Source organism: Chrysochloris asiatica, unplaced genomic scaffold, assembly GCF_000296735.1.
Source record: "Chrysochloris asiatica unplaced genomic scaffold, ChrAsi1.0 scaffold00012, whole genome shotgun sequence".
Taxonomy (NCBI): Eukaryota; Metazoa; Chordata; class Mammalia; order Afrosoricida; family Chrysochloridae; genus Chrysochloris; species Chrysochloris asiatica.
The window spans coordinates 6,215,858-6,235,533 of record NW_006408530.1 but is presented as its reverse complement, the minus strand read 5'-3'; the positions used below and the strand labels follow the sequence as shown (position 1 = coordinate 6,235,533).

Genomic DNA, 19,676 nt, shown 5'->3' with positions numbered 1-19,676 from the left:
CATTTCATTATATTTGACTTTTTCTTCTCAAATTGCCCTTGGAAATTTTTGTTTGGATCTTTTACTTCCTCATTTCTTCTCGTCATTTTAGCTTTTCTATATGCAAGAACAAACTTCAGAATCTTTTCTGTAATCCATTATGGTTTATTTTTTCTTTCCTGTCTTTTTAATGATCTTTTGCTTTCTTTATGTGTGGTATACTTCATAACATACCACAGATCTCACGTTGGTCTCTAATGCATCAAATGTGTTCTTGAGGTGGTCTCTAAATTCACTTGGGATATGTTCAAGTTTACAAATTGGCTTTCATGGACTAGTTTTCATTTTCTTCAGCCTCAGTCTGAATTTGCATATAAGCAATTGATAGTCTGTTCCACAGTCAGCCTCTGACCTTATTTTGGCTGTTGGTATTGAGCTTTATCATAGTTTCTTCCCACTGATGCAGTCAGTTTGATTCTTGTGTATTCCATCTGGTGAGTTTCATGGGTATAGTTGACTTTTATGTTAGTGAAAAAAGATATTAGCAATAAGTGAGTTATTATTCTTTCAAAATTTGATTGTTTCTATCACCAAGGCCATATTTTCCGACTACGGATCCTTTTTTTTTTTAAGTTTTTATTGTGAATTGAGTGATAGGTTACATGGGAGAACATCAGCTTTACATTCATCCTATTGTATTTCATTTCATTGAAATGATTATAGTTTCCTCCATGCACTTCTGATCCTTCTTTGATTCCAACTTTGGCATTCCAATCACCAGTATTTATATATGCACCTTGATTGCATGGTTGATCAATTTCCAACTGAAGAAGTTGGTAGAATTCTTCAATCTTTTTCATCCCTGACTTTAGTGGTTGTGTGTAAATTTGAATAGTTAGCCAACATTAACTGGCCTTCCTTGTAAATTCATGAATATTATTTTGCCACAGATAGCATTGTTTTGTTTTCAAGTTCTGAACTTGAAATGTTCTTTTTGACTGAATGCAATGCCATTCTTCAATTTGTCAATTCTGGCATACTTAGTAAGCCACATGATTGATTCAAAATGGCTAACACCAGTCCATTTCAGCTCACTAATGCCTAGGATACTGACTGTTCTGTGTTCCATTTGATTTTTGACAACTTCCAGTTTTCAAAGATTCATAATAATAAATAAGATTCATAAATTAGAAACAGCTGGAAATATACAATAATAAACAGAACACTGAATGTAAAAATTGTACATTTTTTACATTCAGTGTTCTGTTTATTAATGTATGTTTGCAGCTGTTTCTTATTTTGACTTGTGCCCCATCAGCAAATAAAGATCCCTAAAGCTTTGCTCCCTTCTTGTCTTTAATGTAAACTCTACTTTGAGGAGGCAGCTGTTCCCCAGTTGTGTTTTGAGTGCCTTCCAACTTCAGGGGCTCATCTTCCAGCATTATATAAGATAATGTTATAGTTGTGGTTTATGAGGTTTTCAGTGGTTAACCATTCAGTAGTAGTATGTATGTCCTTCTTCCTAGTCTATTTTAGTGTAGAGACCCCAATGAAACTTAATCCACCGTGGGTGACGCTGCTGGTATTTGAAATAGTGGTGGTGTAGCTTCCAGCATCACGGCAACACACAGGTCACCACTGTACCACAAAGTGACAGTGGGTTCTTCTGGCAGTCTGTGGTATATTCAGTATTCTTCCCCAACACCATAATTTAAAGGCATCAGTTCTTTGTTCTTTCTTATTCATTGTCTCGCTTTCACACACATATTTTTGTTGTTGTTATCTGCCATTGAGTCAGTTCCAACTCATAGTGACCCTCTATAGGAATTTTAAGGAGCAAGTGGTGAGTTTGTACCACTGACCTAGTGGTTCCAACCGACCTTGTGGCCCAGTACATTATCCCACAGCACCACACCAGGACTCCATACATACTAGGCCATTGAAAATTCTGTGGTTTGGGTAAAGTGTACTTAGTATATTTAGTGTACATCTTTGCTTTTTAGTACTTTAAAAAGGCCTTTTACCACAGATTTTCCCAATATAGTATGCCATTTGATTGCTATTTGCATGTATGTTGATTGTGGATCAAGTCATATGAAATCCTTGACAACTTCAATCTTTTCTGAGTTTATCATGACGTTAAGGAGCCCTGGTAGCGTAGTGAATTACAAGCTGTGCTGCTAACTGCAAGGTCAGTTGTTCAAATCTACCAATTGCTTCACGGGAGAAAGATGAGGCTTTCTGTTCCTGTAAAGATTTACAGCCTCGGAAACCCTGTCCAGCGTCACTATGAGTCAGAACTGACTCAGTGGCACACAGCCACTACCAGCCACCACCACCACCACCACCATCACCACCACCAACCACCATCACTATCACCACCACCATCATGATGTTGACTGTTGTCCCAGTTGTGATGCTTGTTTCATACTGAGGTGTAATCCTTACTGAAAGCTGCAGTCTTTGATTTTCACCAATAAGTGCTTCAAGTCCTCTTTGTTTTCAGCAAGCAAAATTTGTCATCTGCATATTGCGGGCTATTGGTGTGTCTTTCTCCACTCCTGATACCATGTTCTTCATCATATCATTCTGCTACTCAGATTATTTGCTCAGTATACAGATTGATTAAGTATGATTAAAGGATACAACCCTGATGCACAACTTTCCTGATTTGAAATCATAAGTATCCACCCCCCTGTTCTGTTTGAACAACTGCTTCTTGGTCTGTGTACATGTCTATGTACAGGTGTTGCCTTAGTACAACATGTTTTTTGTTGTTGTTAAATGTTGTCTAGTTGATTTTGACTCATAGTGGCTCTGCATAGAGTTTCTGAGTCTCTAAGTTTTCATGGGAGCAGAAAGCCTCATCTTTCTCCCACAGAACTGTTAGCAGGCTTGAACTTCAGACCTTGGGGGTTACAGTTCAGTGCTTACCATATGGATCCACCACACTCCCCAATACAGCTTAATTAGTAGTAGAAAATCAGTGCCTGATTAACTATTACTCATGTAAAAAAGTGGTCCCTTGCCAGCCTCATGGGAGCACTCTGTAATTTCCATTCTGATTAGTACCCATCCCCTGTCCAATTTAGACCTCACATAACCATCAATTATTGAATGATGCAGAAGGCATCGAAAGAAGATGGAAGGAATACATAGAGTCACTGTACCAAAAGGAAATGGTTCATGTTCAACCATTTCAAGAGGTAGCATATGATCAAGAGCCAGTGATACTGAAGGAGGAAGTCCAAGGTACATTGAAGGAATTGGCAAAGAACAAGGCACCAGGAACTGATGGAATACAAATTGAAATCTTTCAAGAAAGTGAGGTGGCATAGGAGGCACTCACTCATCTCTGCCAAGAAATTTGGAAGAAAACAATCTGGCCGGCTGATTGGAAGAGATTCATATTTGTGCCCATTCCAAAGAGAGGTGACCCAATGGAATGTGGAAATCATTGGACAATATCTTTGATAGCCCATGTGAGTAAAGTTTTACTAAAAGTAATACAAAAACTGCTACAAGCATAAATTGACAGAGAACTTCCAGAGGTTCAAGCTGGATTCAGAAGAGGCTGTGGAACGAGAGATATCATTGCTGATGTCTGATGGATCTTGGCTGAAAGCAGAGAATACCAGTAAGATGTTTACCTGTGCTTTATTGACTACGCAAAGGCTTTCATTTGTGTGGATCATGACAAGCTATGGAGAAAGTATGAGTATTCCAGAACACTTAATTGTGCTCATGAGGAATCTGTACATGGACCAAGAGGCAGTTGTTAAAACAGAACATGGGAACACTGAGTGGTTTTAAAATTAAGGTGTGCAACAGGGTTGTTTTCTTTCACCATACTTATTCAACCTGTATGCAGATCAAATAATCCAAGACGCTAGGTTATATGAAGAAAAATGTGGCATCAGGATTGGAGGAAGACTCATTAATAACTTGCGATATGCTGATGATACAACTTTGCTTGCTGAAAGTGAAGAGGACTTGAAATAGTTACTGATGAAGATCGAAGAGAGCAACCTCGGTATGGATTGTATCTCCACGTAAAGAAAACAAAAATCTTCACTACTGGACATAAACAACATTCTTACCAACAGAGAAAGATTGAAGTTGTCAAGGACTTCATTCTTTTTGGATCAACTATCAACACTCACGGAAGCAGCAGTCCAGAAATCAAATGACATATTGCATTAGGCAAATCTGCTTCACAAGACCTTTGAAAGTGTTGAAGAGCAAAGATGTCAGCTTGAAGGCTAAGGTGCTCCTGACCCAAGGCATCTTATTTTCATTAACCTCATATGCATGCGAAAGCTGGACAGTGAATAAGGAAGACCGTAGAAGAATTGATGCTTTTGAGTTATACTGTTGGAGGAGAATATTGAAAGTGCCATGGGTTGCCATAAGAACGAGTAGATCTGTTTTGGAAGAAGTGCTGCCAGAATGCTCCCTTGGAGGCCAGGATGGCCAAACTTCGACTCTCATACTTAGGACATATTGTCAGGAGGACCAGTCAAGAAGGATAGGGTGGAGGTTCAGAGAAAAAGAGGAAGACCCCCAGCGAGATGCATTGGCAATGTGGCAGCATCAATGGGCTCAAGCATGGCAATGATAGTGAGATTGGCCCAGGATCGGGCAGTGTTTCGTTCTGCTGTGCATAAGGTCACTATGAGTCATTACCATCTTGATGGCACCTAACAGCAATAATGCTGCTTTGGATATTATGATCTATAATACTTGCCACATGTGTGTACAGGTGTGGCCCCTCTCTCAGCAGTGTCAGCATGAAATTTGTTAGAAATGCAAATTCTCAAGCTCTAGCCTAGGCAAACATTTAAATATCAACGGTAGGTGTGTATTATAAGCATATTCCAATGATTGCCATTGTTCAAAGTAATTTTGGAACTGCTTTACTACTGAACCAAACCCCAACTGTCCAAGTTAATTCTGACTCATAGGGAACTTATAGGACAGAATAGAACTGCTCCCGGAGGGTTTCCAAGGCTGTAAAATCATTCTGAAAGCAGATTGCCACATTTTTCTCTCTCAGAGTATGGACTTTTAAGTTAGCAACCAAATACTTTAACCACTGTGCTCCTTGTTGTTGTTAAGTGTCATCAAGTAGGTTCCCATTCACAGGGACCCTGTATAGGGTATCCATGGAGTCTATGGTAAATTTAAACTGCTAACATTGTTGTCATCTATTAGCGTGTATAAATGTGTACGCACAGATAGATACACGTGTACTCACATTTCCTTTGTCATTTTGCAATATGCTCATTCGTCATTTTGAAACAAATTAGTTTTATCCAATTTGAGTCAAGTCTTTGGCTCAAAATAACTTAAGACTATTTTCAAATGTAAATATTCAAAAGAGATTTGCCAACATTGAAGTTATTCAAAGGAATATGCAGCAGACTGAAGACTTGCTAAAAAGAGGACCAAAAATAGGTTGGCAAAGCATCTTTTGTAGAATGAGAACTACAGTGTCTTTCAGAGCAAGCCATGCAGACTTTTGAGCTGGACAGAAATGTGTTCAGATCCACTTGTACCACTGACTAGCTGTGTTACCTTAGGGATGGGATGAATTTCTCTGAGGCTGATTATCTCTTGTTTGAAGTTAGGAGAGTAACATCTATAAAGTTCTGCGTGATTCCCTGCAGGGCTGCATTCATAGGGCCGTGGACATGCAGCATTAGTTTGAACATGCCTGATTGTGTTGTGCCTTCATAGCTTTCACACTCTTTCCCTTGTGCTCCCTGCAGGAACGATTCCAGGTGAAGAATCCTCCTCATACGTATATTCAGAAGCTCAAAGGCTATCTGGATCCAGCTGTAACCAGGAAGGTAAGATGGATTTGTGTCCACTCTTTGTTGTTACTTCCTCATGGGCTGGTAGAATCTGCCTGCTTGGAAGGCTTTTCTTCCTCTGCATGACAGCCTCTTCCCAAGCCTCCAGGAAGGACCATCTTTAGAGACTGACAGCATAAGAGAAAAAACCACCATCTTTCTCCTGTGACGATGTGTTTATAAGTATTTGCCTGCAAAGAGAGTCACAAACCTCCAGTAGTGATCCAGTCATTGCCATTCCCACCTACACAGGACTGAGAGTCCCATCCAGAGGTGTTTCAAACCAGAAAACCAAATCCATTGCTCGGGAATCAGTTCCGACTCATAGCGGTCAGAGTGTTTAGGCCCCTCAACAAGCAAGCCTCACAAAGGGAAGACTTGTCTTTCATGCTTTGGTGCATTTCCAGAGACCTTGAAAAATCACTGGGGCTTTGTCATCCCAGCTGTGCGTTCACATCCTGTGTTGATGCGTTTAGCAATATCTCCCGCCCCAACCCCTGCCTCCCAGCCCCAGGAAGGTAAGGAGAGAATAGCTGATTCCATTCTCAACCACTTCTCTCCTTTTACAGACAAGGCCTGCTTTGTGTAGCCACACAATTGGTTTAAACCAATGCCTTGTGGTAAAGCATGTAGCCTGGCAGAGTCCTGTGGCCCAGGGATGGTACAGGGCATCATCCTTCACAGAAAGGGTCTCATCACCAGATTGCCCTTGTTCTTCGTTGACCTTCCACAACTTCTGTTTTGAAAGCCACAGCAAAAATATCATGAGCTACATTCCCTCTGTTTTCAGCATGAGAATCATCAGAAATGAATGACATGTTTTTTCTGGTTAACTGCTTTTTTCCAGGGCTCTCTGTTTTCATTTTTGTTTTTTAAATCCTCCTTTTCTCTATTATCCATCATCGTCTATGAAAAAAAAAAAAAAGTCAAGCATAAAAGAACAGTAATTTATTTCCTTTTGGAAATGTCCTGGCCCATTGCTCTGTGGGTAGTATGTGCTAATGGAGCAGTATTGATGAAAATGAACTGCAAGATCATCACTGTAGGCTCAACACTGGGTGTGATTTGAGCACAGCATACATAGTCTCTAAAACTGAATCTGTTGACATATCCATATTTTTTCCTCTTCACAGCACAGCACATACATGTTCTTTTTTTTTTTTAAAGAGCTGCTGTCAGCCCCCCTAAATGAGACCCTGCTTAATTATTAACCCTTTAGGGGATTTCTTCCTCTAACACTGAAGCAGCTTCAATGTTATCAGACAAGAGAGGGTTAAAGGAGGACACACATATATGCAACAGAGACCACAAGGCTCTATTTAAAATACTTTCTGAAATCATCAAGTTTGTAAGCCTGCAGGCTGGCAGCTAACTCAAACCCTAGCATTAGGCACATACTGCCCCTCCCAGTTTAGAATTACGGAAATGCCGATGTTTGTACACAAGTCTGAAATCTCAGTTCAGCCTCCCACATAACTGGTCCCTTGAACAGAATACATTCCATCCCAAAACATTTTTTAAATTCTGAAGAGAAAGGAGAAAAAAAATGTAAACTACCAGACAGTGCTTCTTAAGACTCCAGGCTCCAACTCCCATAAAGAGAAAGATGTTACTTCCTCCTGGCATGATCCCACTTCTTTGGATCCATTATTTCTGATTTAAGGCAAAGAAAATGAAACAAAAAAGCTTCTCAGAAAGAATTTTACTCCCTCACAAATAATAATGAGAGCTATGACAAAAGATGGCCTAGTGGGCTGACCTTCATTCTGAAATCACTGCTCTGGACTGTGTGTTCCCCTGAAAGGCCTTGTTTGGTCTGTGCCTACCTCACCTTTCAAGATTGATCATTCATATCTGAAGAAAATAAAATGGATTTTGAATCATTCACCCCTGCTTTAGTAAGATTTGTGTCAGGAGCTGGCAGTAGAAGATAATCTGTCCTACACAGCATAATTATAAGGCTTAAATGGGCAAGGGGGATTTTTTTTGGAATAAAGCATGCTTGCAGCTCAAATGAGTTTAAGATTCTCAACTGTATTTTGGTTGGAGGGATGGGGAAAGGGATTTCAAATCAGGGTTGTAAATTTCAGCCAAACAGTCCAGGCTAAACCATCTATCTTTAACTGCCTCTGGAGTCCTCAGAACACTTGGTTCATCACTCTTTTGTTGGAATTGAACAGAAGATACTTAATTTACTCTCTCTTTTTTTTTTTTTTTTTTATGAAGGTTCTTAAGCATGCTCACATTCTATTTAGATTTCTTCTGAATAGTTTAAAAATGAAACCCTCTAGGGCAGGGAAGGAATAACCTAAATTAGATCTCTCTGTGGCCAGAACTCACCAAACCAGCCTCCTCTTTCAGTATTGGTTTATTAGCCTGCACATTGAGGGATGTGTTCCTGTCTCGCATGTAAAGAGGCTACAGACCTTAGAGAAAGGAGTCTGGGCCTCTGTTGCTTCCTTCCTAAAAGGAAACGTACTGTATGCATCTTCCCAGGCTCAGCTGCCTTCATGAGTTCATCCCTGGGTAGGGAAGTGAGAATGCTGCTGACTTTCTAATGGATGCTACCTGGTTTGTTCTTCTTCCTAAAGTTTTTATTACAGACTGAGTGAAAGTTTGCAGGGCAGATCATTAGTTTTACGTTCAACAAATCATATACTTTCTTTCAATACAATGATTATAATCCCCTCCATGTACCATCAGTTGACATTATTTTTCTCTCTTCATTTTAGCTCCTTTTTTTTAACACTCGGGCATATATAATAATTTACACCACCAAAGGGCACATTCTGCAAGTCTGCCTCCTGGCCACCAGCTCTCAGTCCCTCTCTTCCCATGAATCTAGAGTCCTCAGCAGCTCCCTCTCTCTATGGCCCCATGTCTGCCTCCATCTCTGGTGTCACTGCTTCTTCTTTGATGTGTTTTAAAACATTCTGGTTACAGTGTAGAAGTACAAAGTGTTAGCACTCATTATTTACTTGTTGGAGAAGTAGATGCCACTGCTTGGTTTTCTCTAATCCAGAGCCCGGCTGAAGATTGTTTAATTACTGAGATAATATAAAATGGGGGGAGGGTGGGGAGAGGGGAGCCAATTTAGTGTTACCTTAGTTATCATGTACTTTCAAAAAGTAAATGTTGGCTGTTATCTTTGTTATTACTATTACCTCATGGAGTTTTGCTTCAGTTACTTTGGCTATGCAGTGCTTAGTCCTTGAGCAGAACCGTTTTTATACTGTTTCATCCTCCCTGCTAACCTGGGTGCCCTTGTGCTTGATGATATATCTAAGGGACAACTGTGCTCTGGGAAACATAGTGCAAAATTAGGGGAGCAGCAGCAAAGGCAAAGACCAGCAGTGAACGAGACCAAACTCTCTGCACTGAATTAGGGCTGTATAGCACAGAAAGAAGAATGAATTTCTAAAGGCCGCATGCGCACGTAGTCTCTGTATTAGTTTCCTTTGGGTGCTGTAACAAAGTACCACAAGCTGAGTGGTTTTAGATAACAGGTATTTATTGTTGTAAAGTAGACTGGAAGCTAGAATTTTGAATTCAGGGTGTCAGCAAGGCCAATATGTCTTGTTATGGTTCTGGGGACAGGACCTTTCTTTGATCTTTCAGTTTCTGATGGTGGTGATGGTGGTTGTATGTTACCAAGTTGATTCCACCTTACAGTGAGCCTGTATAGGTTTCAGAGGCTGAAATCTTTACAGGAGAAGGTCTCAGATATTCCTTGGCTGCAACATAACTCCAATTTTGCTTCCATCATAAGATCATATAGTTTCTGCTTTTGTCTACCTCTCTTCTTTTATAAGGAATCTAGTCATAAAGGATTAGGACCCACCTTACCCCAGTATGACCTCATCCTGGATGACGGATAACATCTTCAAAGACTCTTATTTCCAAACAATGTCATGTTCATAGGTCCCTGAGATTAGGTCTTCAACATAACCTTTTTAGCAGACATGGTTCAACCTAGAACAACCTCAGACTTGTGACCCTGACTTAAGAATGTCCACTCAGGAGCAGCCAGCCCACCTGGAAGTAATAACAGGTTACAATGGAGTATCCTAAATGCAGAGAAAAGTTAGTAGACTACAAGGTAACCCCAAAGAAAGTTAACACTCCACAACATATCATATAAACGAATTCCCAAGCAGAACAAACAAACAGAGAAACTAGGAAGAAACCATCAAGAAACAACTCAAAGAACTCAAATCCAACTGGAAGTAATAGTTTTCTAAGCTATGTAACCACAGGTTCAAAAGAATACCCTTCAGCAGAAATCCAAAGGAGCTATAGATGAATGGCTGTTATTTTTGAAACCTTTCAGAAGAGGTAAGCAAGGTCCCAGGGGGCCTGCCCATGCTTAGTGCAGAGTTCCATGGCTTTTCAGGGAACTGATAAATCCTCGTTTTCAGCCCCTCTTGTTTTCATCTGTCTCTTGGAAGTTCTTCTCCCAAGCTGTGGTGATAATCATTATTAGAGGCTTAGAGCTGGATTGTACAATTGTGACAGACAGCATCAGGAGATGGATGCTAACATCTTGAGCTAGAGTAGTGTAAAGGTGGTTTGGGTCTTCTTCAAAGTCATCACACATGAAATTTCCTTCTTTCATAGTAGTGTGAGACTTTAGTCATGCAAAAACAAAAAAACTCAACAGAAAAATGTGTACCAAGGAACTTATGTGAAACATAAATTTTTGTTATCTTGGATATTATTTAGAGTCCGGAGAACAGAGAGATGAACATATTTATTATCCGAGATGAATTTGTTGGAGAAAGAAGTCCTGAGGGAGTGCTGGAAGGATAAGTGGCATTTGGATAGGCAAGAGGGTGAGAAAAGGCATTCCATATTGGGAATGGTGGTGTGTTACAGAGGATAAGAACCTTCCAAGCGAGAACTCTGGGCCAGAGGTTACTGTGAATGCTTATTTTTGGAACAGGTTGTGTAGAGAAAAAAAAAAAATGAATGTAGCAGACCTGAGACTGTTATCTTTAGAAAGGCTTGTTTGCAAGGTTCATCTATGGTTGGTATCAGGAAACTTGAATTTTGGACCTATCATTCTCTGTTATGAATGTCTCATTGTGCCTACATCGTTTCTGCAAATGATATGGCTTATGTTCAACACTTGCTTCTTTCTAAGAGTCTAGTATTTTGGTATGTCCCAGGGACAGGGTGGGTACCTATATGACCAGCCCCCAATAAAAATCTAGGGCACTGAGTCTCTAATGAGCTTCCCTGGTACATACATTTTACATATGCTGTTACAGTTTTTTGGTGGGGAATTAAGTTTGTTCTGTGTGGCTCCTTTGGGAGAGGACTCTGGAATCTTGTGCCTGATTTCGTCCAGACTTACCACCTCTTGTAGCGTCTCTTTTTGTTAATTGTGCTTTGTATATTTCACTGTAATAAATCGTAGCTGTGAGCATCGCTATCTGCTGAGTCTTCTGAGCCCTCCTGCATAGATCTTCAAACCTGTGGTGGTGTTGGTGACCCTGCCACTTAGATATGTTGGTGACTGTTGCTCCATATATGAAGTAAGAAACAATACTTTTACCAACAGGTACTTATTATATGAAACAAGTACTTATTGCCTAAATACTCATAAGTGGGTATTTATGATGAGAAAATTTATATGTATTGCCAACAAAAAAGAAATATAAGAGAATTTACTTTTGAAGTGAGCTATTTTTCATACTGTGTTAAACTTATTACACTATAATTAAGCTGCAGTTACAGCAGTTATTTGGTAAAATATGTTTTGTGAGAATATGTTTTTTTGAATTACAGAAATTCAGGCGGCGTGTTCAAGAATCCACACAAGTACTAAGAGAACTGGAAATTTCTTTAAGAACCAACCATATTGGGTAAGTGTGTCCCTTTGACATTTTAACCTTAAGACTTTTAGAAAACTTAGAAAGTAACAGAATCATATTAAGAGAAATACTTTTTGTTCATTGTAAGTTTAAAAAACTGAGGTTTCGATGGTAACTTTTATTAGAACTTGAAGTGTTTGCTGTACAAGAATCAGTTGAATCTAGACTGGTAGTTGTTTATTTGGGGAATTTATAACAACTGTGTATATCTTGAGTGTCCTGGTGTGGCACTGTATGATAAGCACTGGATTGTTAACCACAAGGTCAGTGGTTCAAACCCACCAGCCGCTCCTTGGTAACCCTATATAGGGTTGCTGTATTCCACAACTGACTCAGTGGTGGCACTAACGAACACAACAGCATGTAACTTTCTGCATGAATGCAATACTTGTGGGCAGTTCATGATAATGGCTTGGTTTCATGTGAAAACCAGATATGTCCAGCTGGAATGTACACATTGGAGGTCACCTGGTAAATCTCTCATCCTTCACTGTTGCTCTCCAGGCTGGTTAGTTAAGACTACTTTCCTCAGTTCCCTGGAGTTAGAGAGCTGGTGGTACAAAGATTAAGTGCTGTGGTTAGCTCTGTTGCTAACCCAAAAGTTGACAGTTTGAACCCACTAGCCACTCCACTGAACAAAAGACCTGTTCCCATGTAGACTCCAAATCCTTCGTCACTGAGTCATTTCTGACTCATAGCAACCCTATAGGACACGAGCAGTACTGCCCCCATATGTTTCTAAGAACTGTAAATCTTTTTGCTCCAAAGTAGCTGGGTGTGTGTGTGGTGGGGGGGGGGGGGAGTTAAATTTCAGTTAGCAGGCAAGTGCTTAATGATTGTACTATCAATGCTTCTTTCCAATAAAGACTGTAGCTTCAACTCTGATATGTAGTGTCCCTAGAGTTTTGTTGTGGTGCTATGGGACAAAGCACTGGACACTAGGTTGGTGTGAACCATAAGGTCAGTGGTTCAAACTCACCAGCTGCTCCTTGGAAAACCCTATACAGGGTCACTATGAATTTGAACTGACTCGACGGTACTTAACTACAACAACATATAGTGTCCCTATACATTGTAGAAGTCCTGGTGTGGCGCTGTAGGATAAGCACTAGACCATAAAGTCAGTTTGAGTGGCAAGGTCGGTGGTTCAAACTCACCAGCTACTCCTTGGAAACCATATACAGGGTTGCTATGAGCCGATATACCCATTCAACATATATATTAACAAAATATATTGATTTAATCGATTTAACAGCACAAACACCACAGTCCAGAAGGGGATCAATACTTGAATGTTGTCAATCTGACCTAGTCCTTGCACTCATAATCTGTTCTCACTCTCTACTTCATATATCTCAAGCATTTAGGACTGTGTATTATAAATTTACGGAGCTTTGGTAGCGTAGTCATTACGAATCGGGCTGCTCATCTCACGGGCAGCAGTTCAAAACTACCAGCTGTTCCGCTGGAGAGAGATGAGGCTTTCTGCTCCCATAAAGATTTACAGCCTCAGAAACACCCTGTACAGATTGCTATGAGTTGGAACCGACTCCACGTCACACAACAACAATTATAAATTTACTCTGAAAATAAAGTTGGGGAATTGCTAAACAAAGATTTATCTTTTTAAAAAATTTTTTGTTATAACTGAGTGAAGATTTACAGACTAGATCATCAGTTTTACACTCAATAGATCATATACATGTTTTCATCTCAATGATGGCATACCCTCTATGCAACAGACCATCAATTGCTCATATGCAAGCTCAGACTGAAACTGAAAAAAAATTAAAACAAATCCATGAAAGCAAAAATATGACCTCGAGTGTGTCCCACCTAAATGTTGATACCATCACAAGAACAGATTCAATGTACTGGACACTAATAACTAAACACCAGGAGACTTGTGGGATGACATCAAGGACATCATACAGGAAGAAAGCAAAACGTCATTAAATGATAAACCAATAAAAGGATTAAAGTCCTGCTGCAGAGCTGTAGGATAAGCACTGAACTCTTAACTTACATGGTCAGTGGTTCAAGCCCACCAGCCGCTCCTTGGAAACCCTATACCAGATTGCTGTGAGTGGGAACCAACTCAATGGTACTTCACAACAACAGTAACACCCTTAGTCCCATCACAACACTGACAGGAGATTCCCAGGGAATGAGCTGCAACACCTTTTTTTTATATTATAAGAGATAAAATGAGAGAAGCCAACAAAGACTAGGGACCTACTACCACCAAGAAAGAGGAGCCGAGAGTGGAGCGCATCCTTTGCATCTGGAGTACCTGCCCTGTGAAGCTCCTACATCAAGGGGAAGACTGATGCCAAGACACATGGAGTTCCCCTAGGAATGCTGGGTCTACAAATGCTGAAAGGAGACCAGGACCTTTTCTCCAGAACCAGTGCTCTGAATTTGGACTTCTAGCCTCTAACCTGTGAGAGAATAAATTTCTGTTTGTTAAAGACAAAAAAAAAGTCATTAAAAATACAGGAAAGAAAAGGCCAAAATGGATGTCAGAAGAGATACTGAAACTTGCTTTAAATACATTGAAGCTAAAGCAACTAGAAGAAATGATGAAGTAGAAGAGCTGAGCAGAATATTTTAAAGGAAACCGCAAGAAGACAAGGTAAAGTATTATAATGAAATATGCAAAGGCCTGGAGTGAGAAAACCAAAAGGAAAAAAGCATGTTCAGCATTTCTCAATCTGAAAGAACTGAAGAAAAAAATTCAACTGACTTGTAATATTGAAGGATTCGATCTCAATGTAAGAAAACAAAAATACTCACCACTGGACCAATAAACAACATTCTTATCAATGGAGAAAAGACTGAAGTTGGCAAACACTTCATTCTTCTTGGATCAATTATCAACACTCATGGAAGCAGCAGTCAAGAAATCTGCTGCACAAGACCTTTTTAAAGTGTTGAAGAGCAAAGATGTCAGCTTGAGGACTAAGATTCACCTGACCTAAGCCATGGTATTTTCATTAACCTCATATGCATGCGAAAGCTGAACAGTGAATAAGGAAGACCATAGAAAAATTGATGCCTTTGAGTTATGGTGTTGGAGGAGAATATTGAAAGTGTCATGGGCTGCCAAAAGAACCAGTAGATCTGTGCTGGAAGATGTGCAGCCAGAGTGCTCCTTGGAGGCCAGTATGGCCAAACTTCACCTCTCATACTTAGGACATATTGTCAGGTGGGACCAGTCGCTAGAGAAGGATATCATGTGTGGTGAGGTGGAGGGTCAGAGAAAAAGAGGAAGACCGCCAGTGAGATGGATTGGCAAATTGGCAGCATCAGTGGGCTCAAGCGTCGCAACAGTAGTGAGGTTGGCCTGGGACTGGTCAGTGTTTCGTTTTGTTGTTCAAAGGAGCTCTGGTAGCGTAGTGGTTACGAATCGGGCTGTGAACCGCAAGGTCACCAGTTCGAAACTATCAGCTGTTCTGTGGGAGAAAGATTTACAGCCTCGGAAACCCTGTACAGGGTCTCTATGAGTCGGAACTGACTCCACGACACTTAACAACAACAACGTATGCATGTGAAAGTTGGATAATGAATAGAAAGGACTATGGAAGAATAAATGAATTTGAATTGCGGTGTAGTTGGAGAATACTGAAAGTATAATATTAAGCTGCCTGGAGAACAAACAAATCTACATTTGAAGGACTACCAGAATGCTTCTTAGAAGAAGTATTTCATACTGTCAGGAGGGATCATTCCCTGGAGAAGGACATCATGCTTGGTAAAGTGGAGGGTCAGCAAAAAATAAGATCCCCAACAAGATGGATTCATGACAACAACAATGGTCTCAAACATAACAGCATTTGTGAGGATGGCACAACACCAGGCAGTGTTTTGTTGTGCATAGCAGTTGCTATGAGTCAGAACTTACTGGCCATCACTAACAGGAAGATGGGATAACCTGTCATGTTTTTCACCTTGAGAATGAGATGTTCTAGTTCAACATTGATAATGACTTTGTCTCAGAAAATGAGCTATCGGACATTGAGCCATAGAACCATGATTTTTAAACTGGCAGAAAAGTTAAAGATTGCCTAATTCCTTGTTATACAGATAAAAAAGTAAAGGACCAGGGAAGGTGAGCTACTTGCATGCAGTCTACAGCTGTAGAGCCAGGTGCTTTGGCTTAAAATGCTGTATTCGTTTTCCTACGTAGCTTTCTCTAGCATGAAAGGAAATAAGATAACCAAGGATTTGGGATGAAAGCAATAAAGCTTATCTGTTGGGGGTGAAGGTGGTGGTGATTTAATATAGTTGGGCATCCAAATGTGGGAAATTCAAATAGTTTCTAATATTTATGGATCAGAAGTTCAATTCCATTAGAGGAATTCCAGGTAGAGCCAAACCCTATGCTGTTGGTTCTTCTTAATTGAGAATGGTTCAGTGAGTTGAAGCCAAGGTTTCTACAAACTGTCAAAAAGTGTTTCCTTAAGCATTGCTGAAATAATGTGAAATTGACCATCAAATGCCAAGACACAACCCTCATTTTCAATACAAAGTTGGCAGAATCAAAGAGCCCTATTTGGGTTGAAGCCAGTGCAATCTGCATGCAATTGGTGTGGTTTGTTGTTTAGAATACTGTAGGCATTCTTTCATTTCTTCCATCTTCAACAGCTGAAAATTTCCCTTACCCACCTTCTGTGTGAAACACTTTGGAAACTTTGACTTTAGCAGACAAAAAATCATGGTGATTGTATGTACCCAATGACTACTAAAAACTTATATGGAATGAAAGCGCTTACCAGAGTTTTGATCTTTCTGGCTTTTCTTTTTAGAAGAAAATCCAGACCTGAAATAAGACTCTTCATTATGGAAACCAACTTGATTAATCTCATTTGCTTGGAAAATCTACTGAAGAATTAATCATTAATGATAAAAATAATGAATTATCGCAGTGAGAGGGATGTTGGAATGCAAGGTGCTATATAAATAAGATACATAATTGCATTGTACGTTTTGAGGTGAGCCCTGGTGGGTTCTGTAAGATAAGCACTAGACTGGTAACTGCAAGGTTGGCAGTTCAAGCCCCTAGCTGCTCTCAGAAATCCTATACAGGGTTGCTATGAGTCAGAACTGACTCGACAGCACACGAAAACAACAGAAGGGTAATAGGGTGTTGTTTACTTAATGGAAAAAGATCTTGGTTAAAATTTTTGCCATGGCCCTTATTAATTATCTGATCTTAGATAAGTTATACAACCTCATTGAGTTTACTACTAACCATGTGACCTAGCTAAGTTAACTGATAATAATTCACACCTGGCATGAATACTGTAAAAATTAAATGAGATAATTTATAGAAAACCTAATATAGTGTCTAACATATAGTAGTTACGTAATACATGCTAGGTGTTGTTTGTTGTTATAGTTGTTGAAAAGAATATTATATTTAATAATAATTAAATAATATTATATAATGTACTGATTCGTCAGCACTTAACAACAACAACAAAGAATGCTATGGAGTCTGGTGTGGCTCTATAGGATAATCACTTGATTGCAAGGTCGGTTTGAACCACAAGGTATCGGTTCAAACCCACCAGCTGCTCCTTAGAAACTCTATACAGGGTCGCTATGATTCGGGGCCAACTTGATAGCACTTAACAACAACAAAGAATGTCATGCAAAGAATGCTATCTAATTTATCTAAAATGAACCAGAAACCTAGAAGACTGTGGTTCCCAGAAATTAAAAGGAAGAATTACATTTAAAATCGACTTGTCCTGAAAAAGAAATTTTCTTGGTCCGTGCTTGATTTTCAAGATGCTGTGGGAATAATGCACTACACTGCAAGGTCAGTTTGAACTCACCAGCCACTCCTTGGAAACCCTATATAGGGTCTTTAAGAGTCAGAATTGACTCAACGGCACTTAACAACAACAATATTGAGATGAGACTCTAAGCTGCAGCTTTTTGTCAAGCAAAAGACTTGTTCTGAGTTTTGGAAAAAACCTAAAACTCTATAAATGGAGCAGTCTTTTGAGAAGTAAAATTAATTTTCTTTGAAGCAGATTGAATTAAGAATTGGGCTAGCAATAATCCCTACTCATTTATTCTGGGGGTTTTTTGTTTTGTTTTGTTTTTCTTTTTTAAAGTTTTTATTGTGAATTGAGTGAAAGTTTACAGGGCAGATCATTAGTTTTACATTCAACAAATCATATACCTTGTTACATTACAAGGATTATAATCCCCTCCATGTACTATCAGTTAACAGTATTTCTCTCTGTTCATTTTAGTTGTTTTTGTTTTGTTTTTTTTTCTTAAACACTCAGACATATGTAATAATTTAAACCACCAGAGGGTACATTTGCAAGTTTGCCTCCTGTCTTCCATCTCTTAGTCCCTCTCTTCCCATGAATCTAGAGTCCTCAGCTGCTTCCTCTTTCCATGTCCCTAACTCTGCTTCCATCTCTGGTGTTGCTACTTCTCTGGATAGGGTCCCGCCTTCCACTTTTGCGCTTCTTTCTTGATGGTCCTAGGGTCCTCTGTTTCTGGACTGTAAGATTAACTACTCCCCCATTTTTTATGCAAAATTTCTACCTTTGCAATTATGATAGTCGCAATTAGTCATGATAACAATTACTCACTATTGAATCCTAAGAATCGTATCCCCATCTTTTAACCAGGCCCGTCTAAACGAGATGAAACCTATTCAGTGGGGACTCTTTCTTTCCCCACACACTCTTAAACTAAACTCCCTCTTGAAACCTTGTAAGCTTGTCACTTTTTGCCTTTATCACCCCCTCATTTTAGGTTTGTTGTTGTTGTTAGGTACCATTAAGTCAGCACCGACTCGTAGCGACCTTATGCACAGCAGAACAAAACATGGCCCAATCCTGTGCCAACCTCACTACTGTTGCCACACTTGAGTTCATCGATGCTTCCACTTGGTCAATCCATCTCATTGGGTGTTTTCCTCTTTTACTCTGACCCTCCACAGTACCAAACATGATACCCTTCTCCAACTATTGGCCCCTCCTGACAATATGTCCACAGTATGAGAGACGAAGTTTGACCATCTTAGCCTCCAAGGAGCACTCTGGCTGCACTTCTTCCAAAACGGATCTGTTGGTTCTTTTGGTAGCCCTTCATTCACACTTTCAGTATTCTTCTCTAAGTTGCCCGTCCCTATCTACCCTGTGTACAGAGGTGATAATGCTGATACTTGATGTGAGGACTGCTACCCTTTCTGTTGGTATTTAGAGTTACTACCTCCATGAGTATAGGTCAAGTTCATCAAATTGTAGCAATTTACTCTCATTTCCTTTATCAAAAAAATTATTATTTTTTTTTAATCTTCTGCTAGTCTAAGGAGCTCTGGTAGCATAGTGGTTATGAATTGGGTGCTAACCTCAAGGTTGGCAATTCAAAACTACCAGTGGGAGAAAGATGAGGCTTTCTGTTCCAGTAAAGATTTACAGCCTCAGAAACCCTGTGCAGTGTCACTATGAGTCGGAACCGACTCCGCGGCACATAACAACAGCAGCAGTCAAGTTCTGATTATCAAGCCTGATTATTGAGGCTAGGTGAAATGGCCTATTCGCTTATTCTTAATAACTATAATAATAGAGAAGAATTATAGATTGTGACTAATCTGAGCTCTTGAAATTACTTGAATTAGTCTTGAAATGCAAACCAAGTCCTGTTCTAAGAGGCTGGCCTTGTAGTTGTAGTATTAGTAGACGGATGTCACGATGCCGTGAATGATATGATTTAAGTGGTGGTGGTAATGGGGATGGTGGTAAGTTAGCTGGATTTATGAACTTTAGTCCATGGCATGGTTATTGTTGTTAATTAAGTGCCGTCAAGTTGGTTCTGACCCACAGCAATCCTGTATAGGGTTTCCAAGGAGCAGCTGGTGGGGGCAGGATATTTTGCTTTTGATAGTTTATTTAGTAAAATATTCTACAATAATATAATTTTTTTTTTTTTT

General features: G+C 39.7%; 1 protein-coding gene across 1 annotated transcript in view; it reads left to right on the top strand.

Annotated features, from left to right (window-relative positions):
* FMNL2 (formin-like 2) overlaps window positions 1-19,676 on the top strand; it is a 215,798-nt gene that overhangs the window by 57,713 nt on the left and 138,409 nt on the right. The window contains exons 2-4 of the mRNA XM_006834592.1: window positions 5,751-5,844; window positions 8,923-8,930; window positions 11,625-11,701. Of these exons, the coding sequence (XP_006834655.1) occupies window positions 5,751-5,844; window positions 8,923-8,930; window positions 11,625-11,701 (179 nt within the window). The remainder of the gene's footprint in view (window positions 1-5,750; window positions 5,845-8,922; window positions 8,931-11,624; window positions 11,702-19,676) is intronic.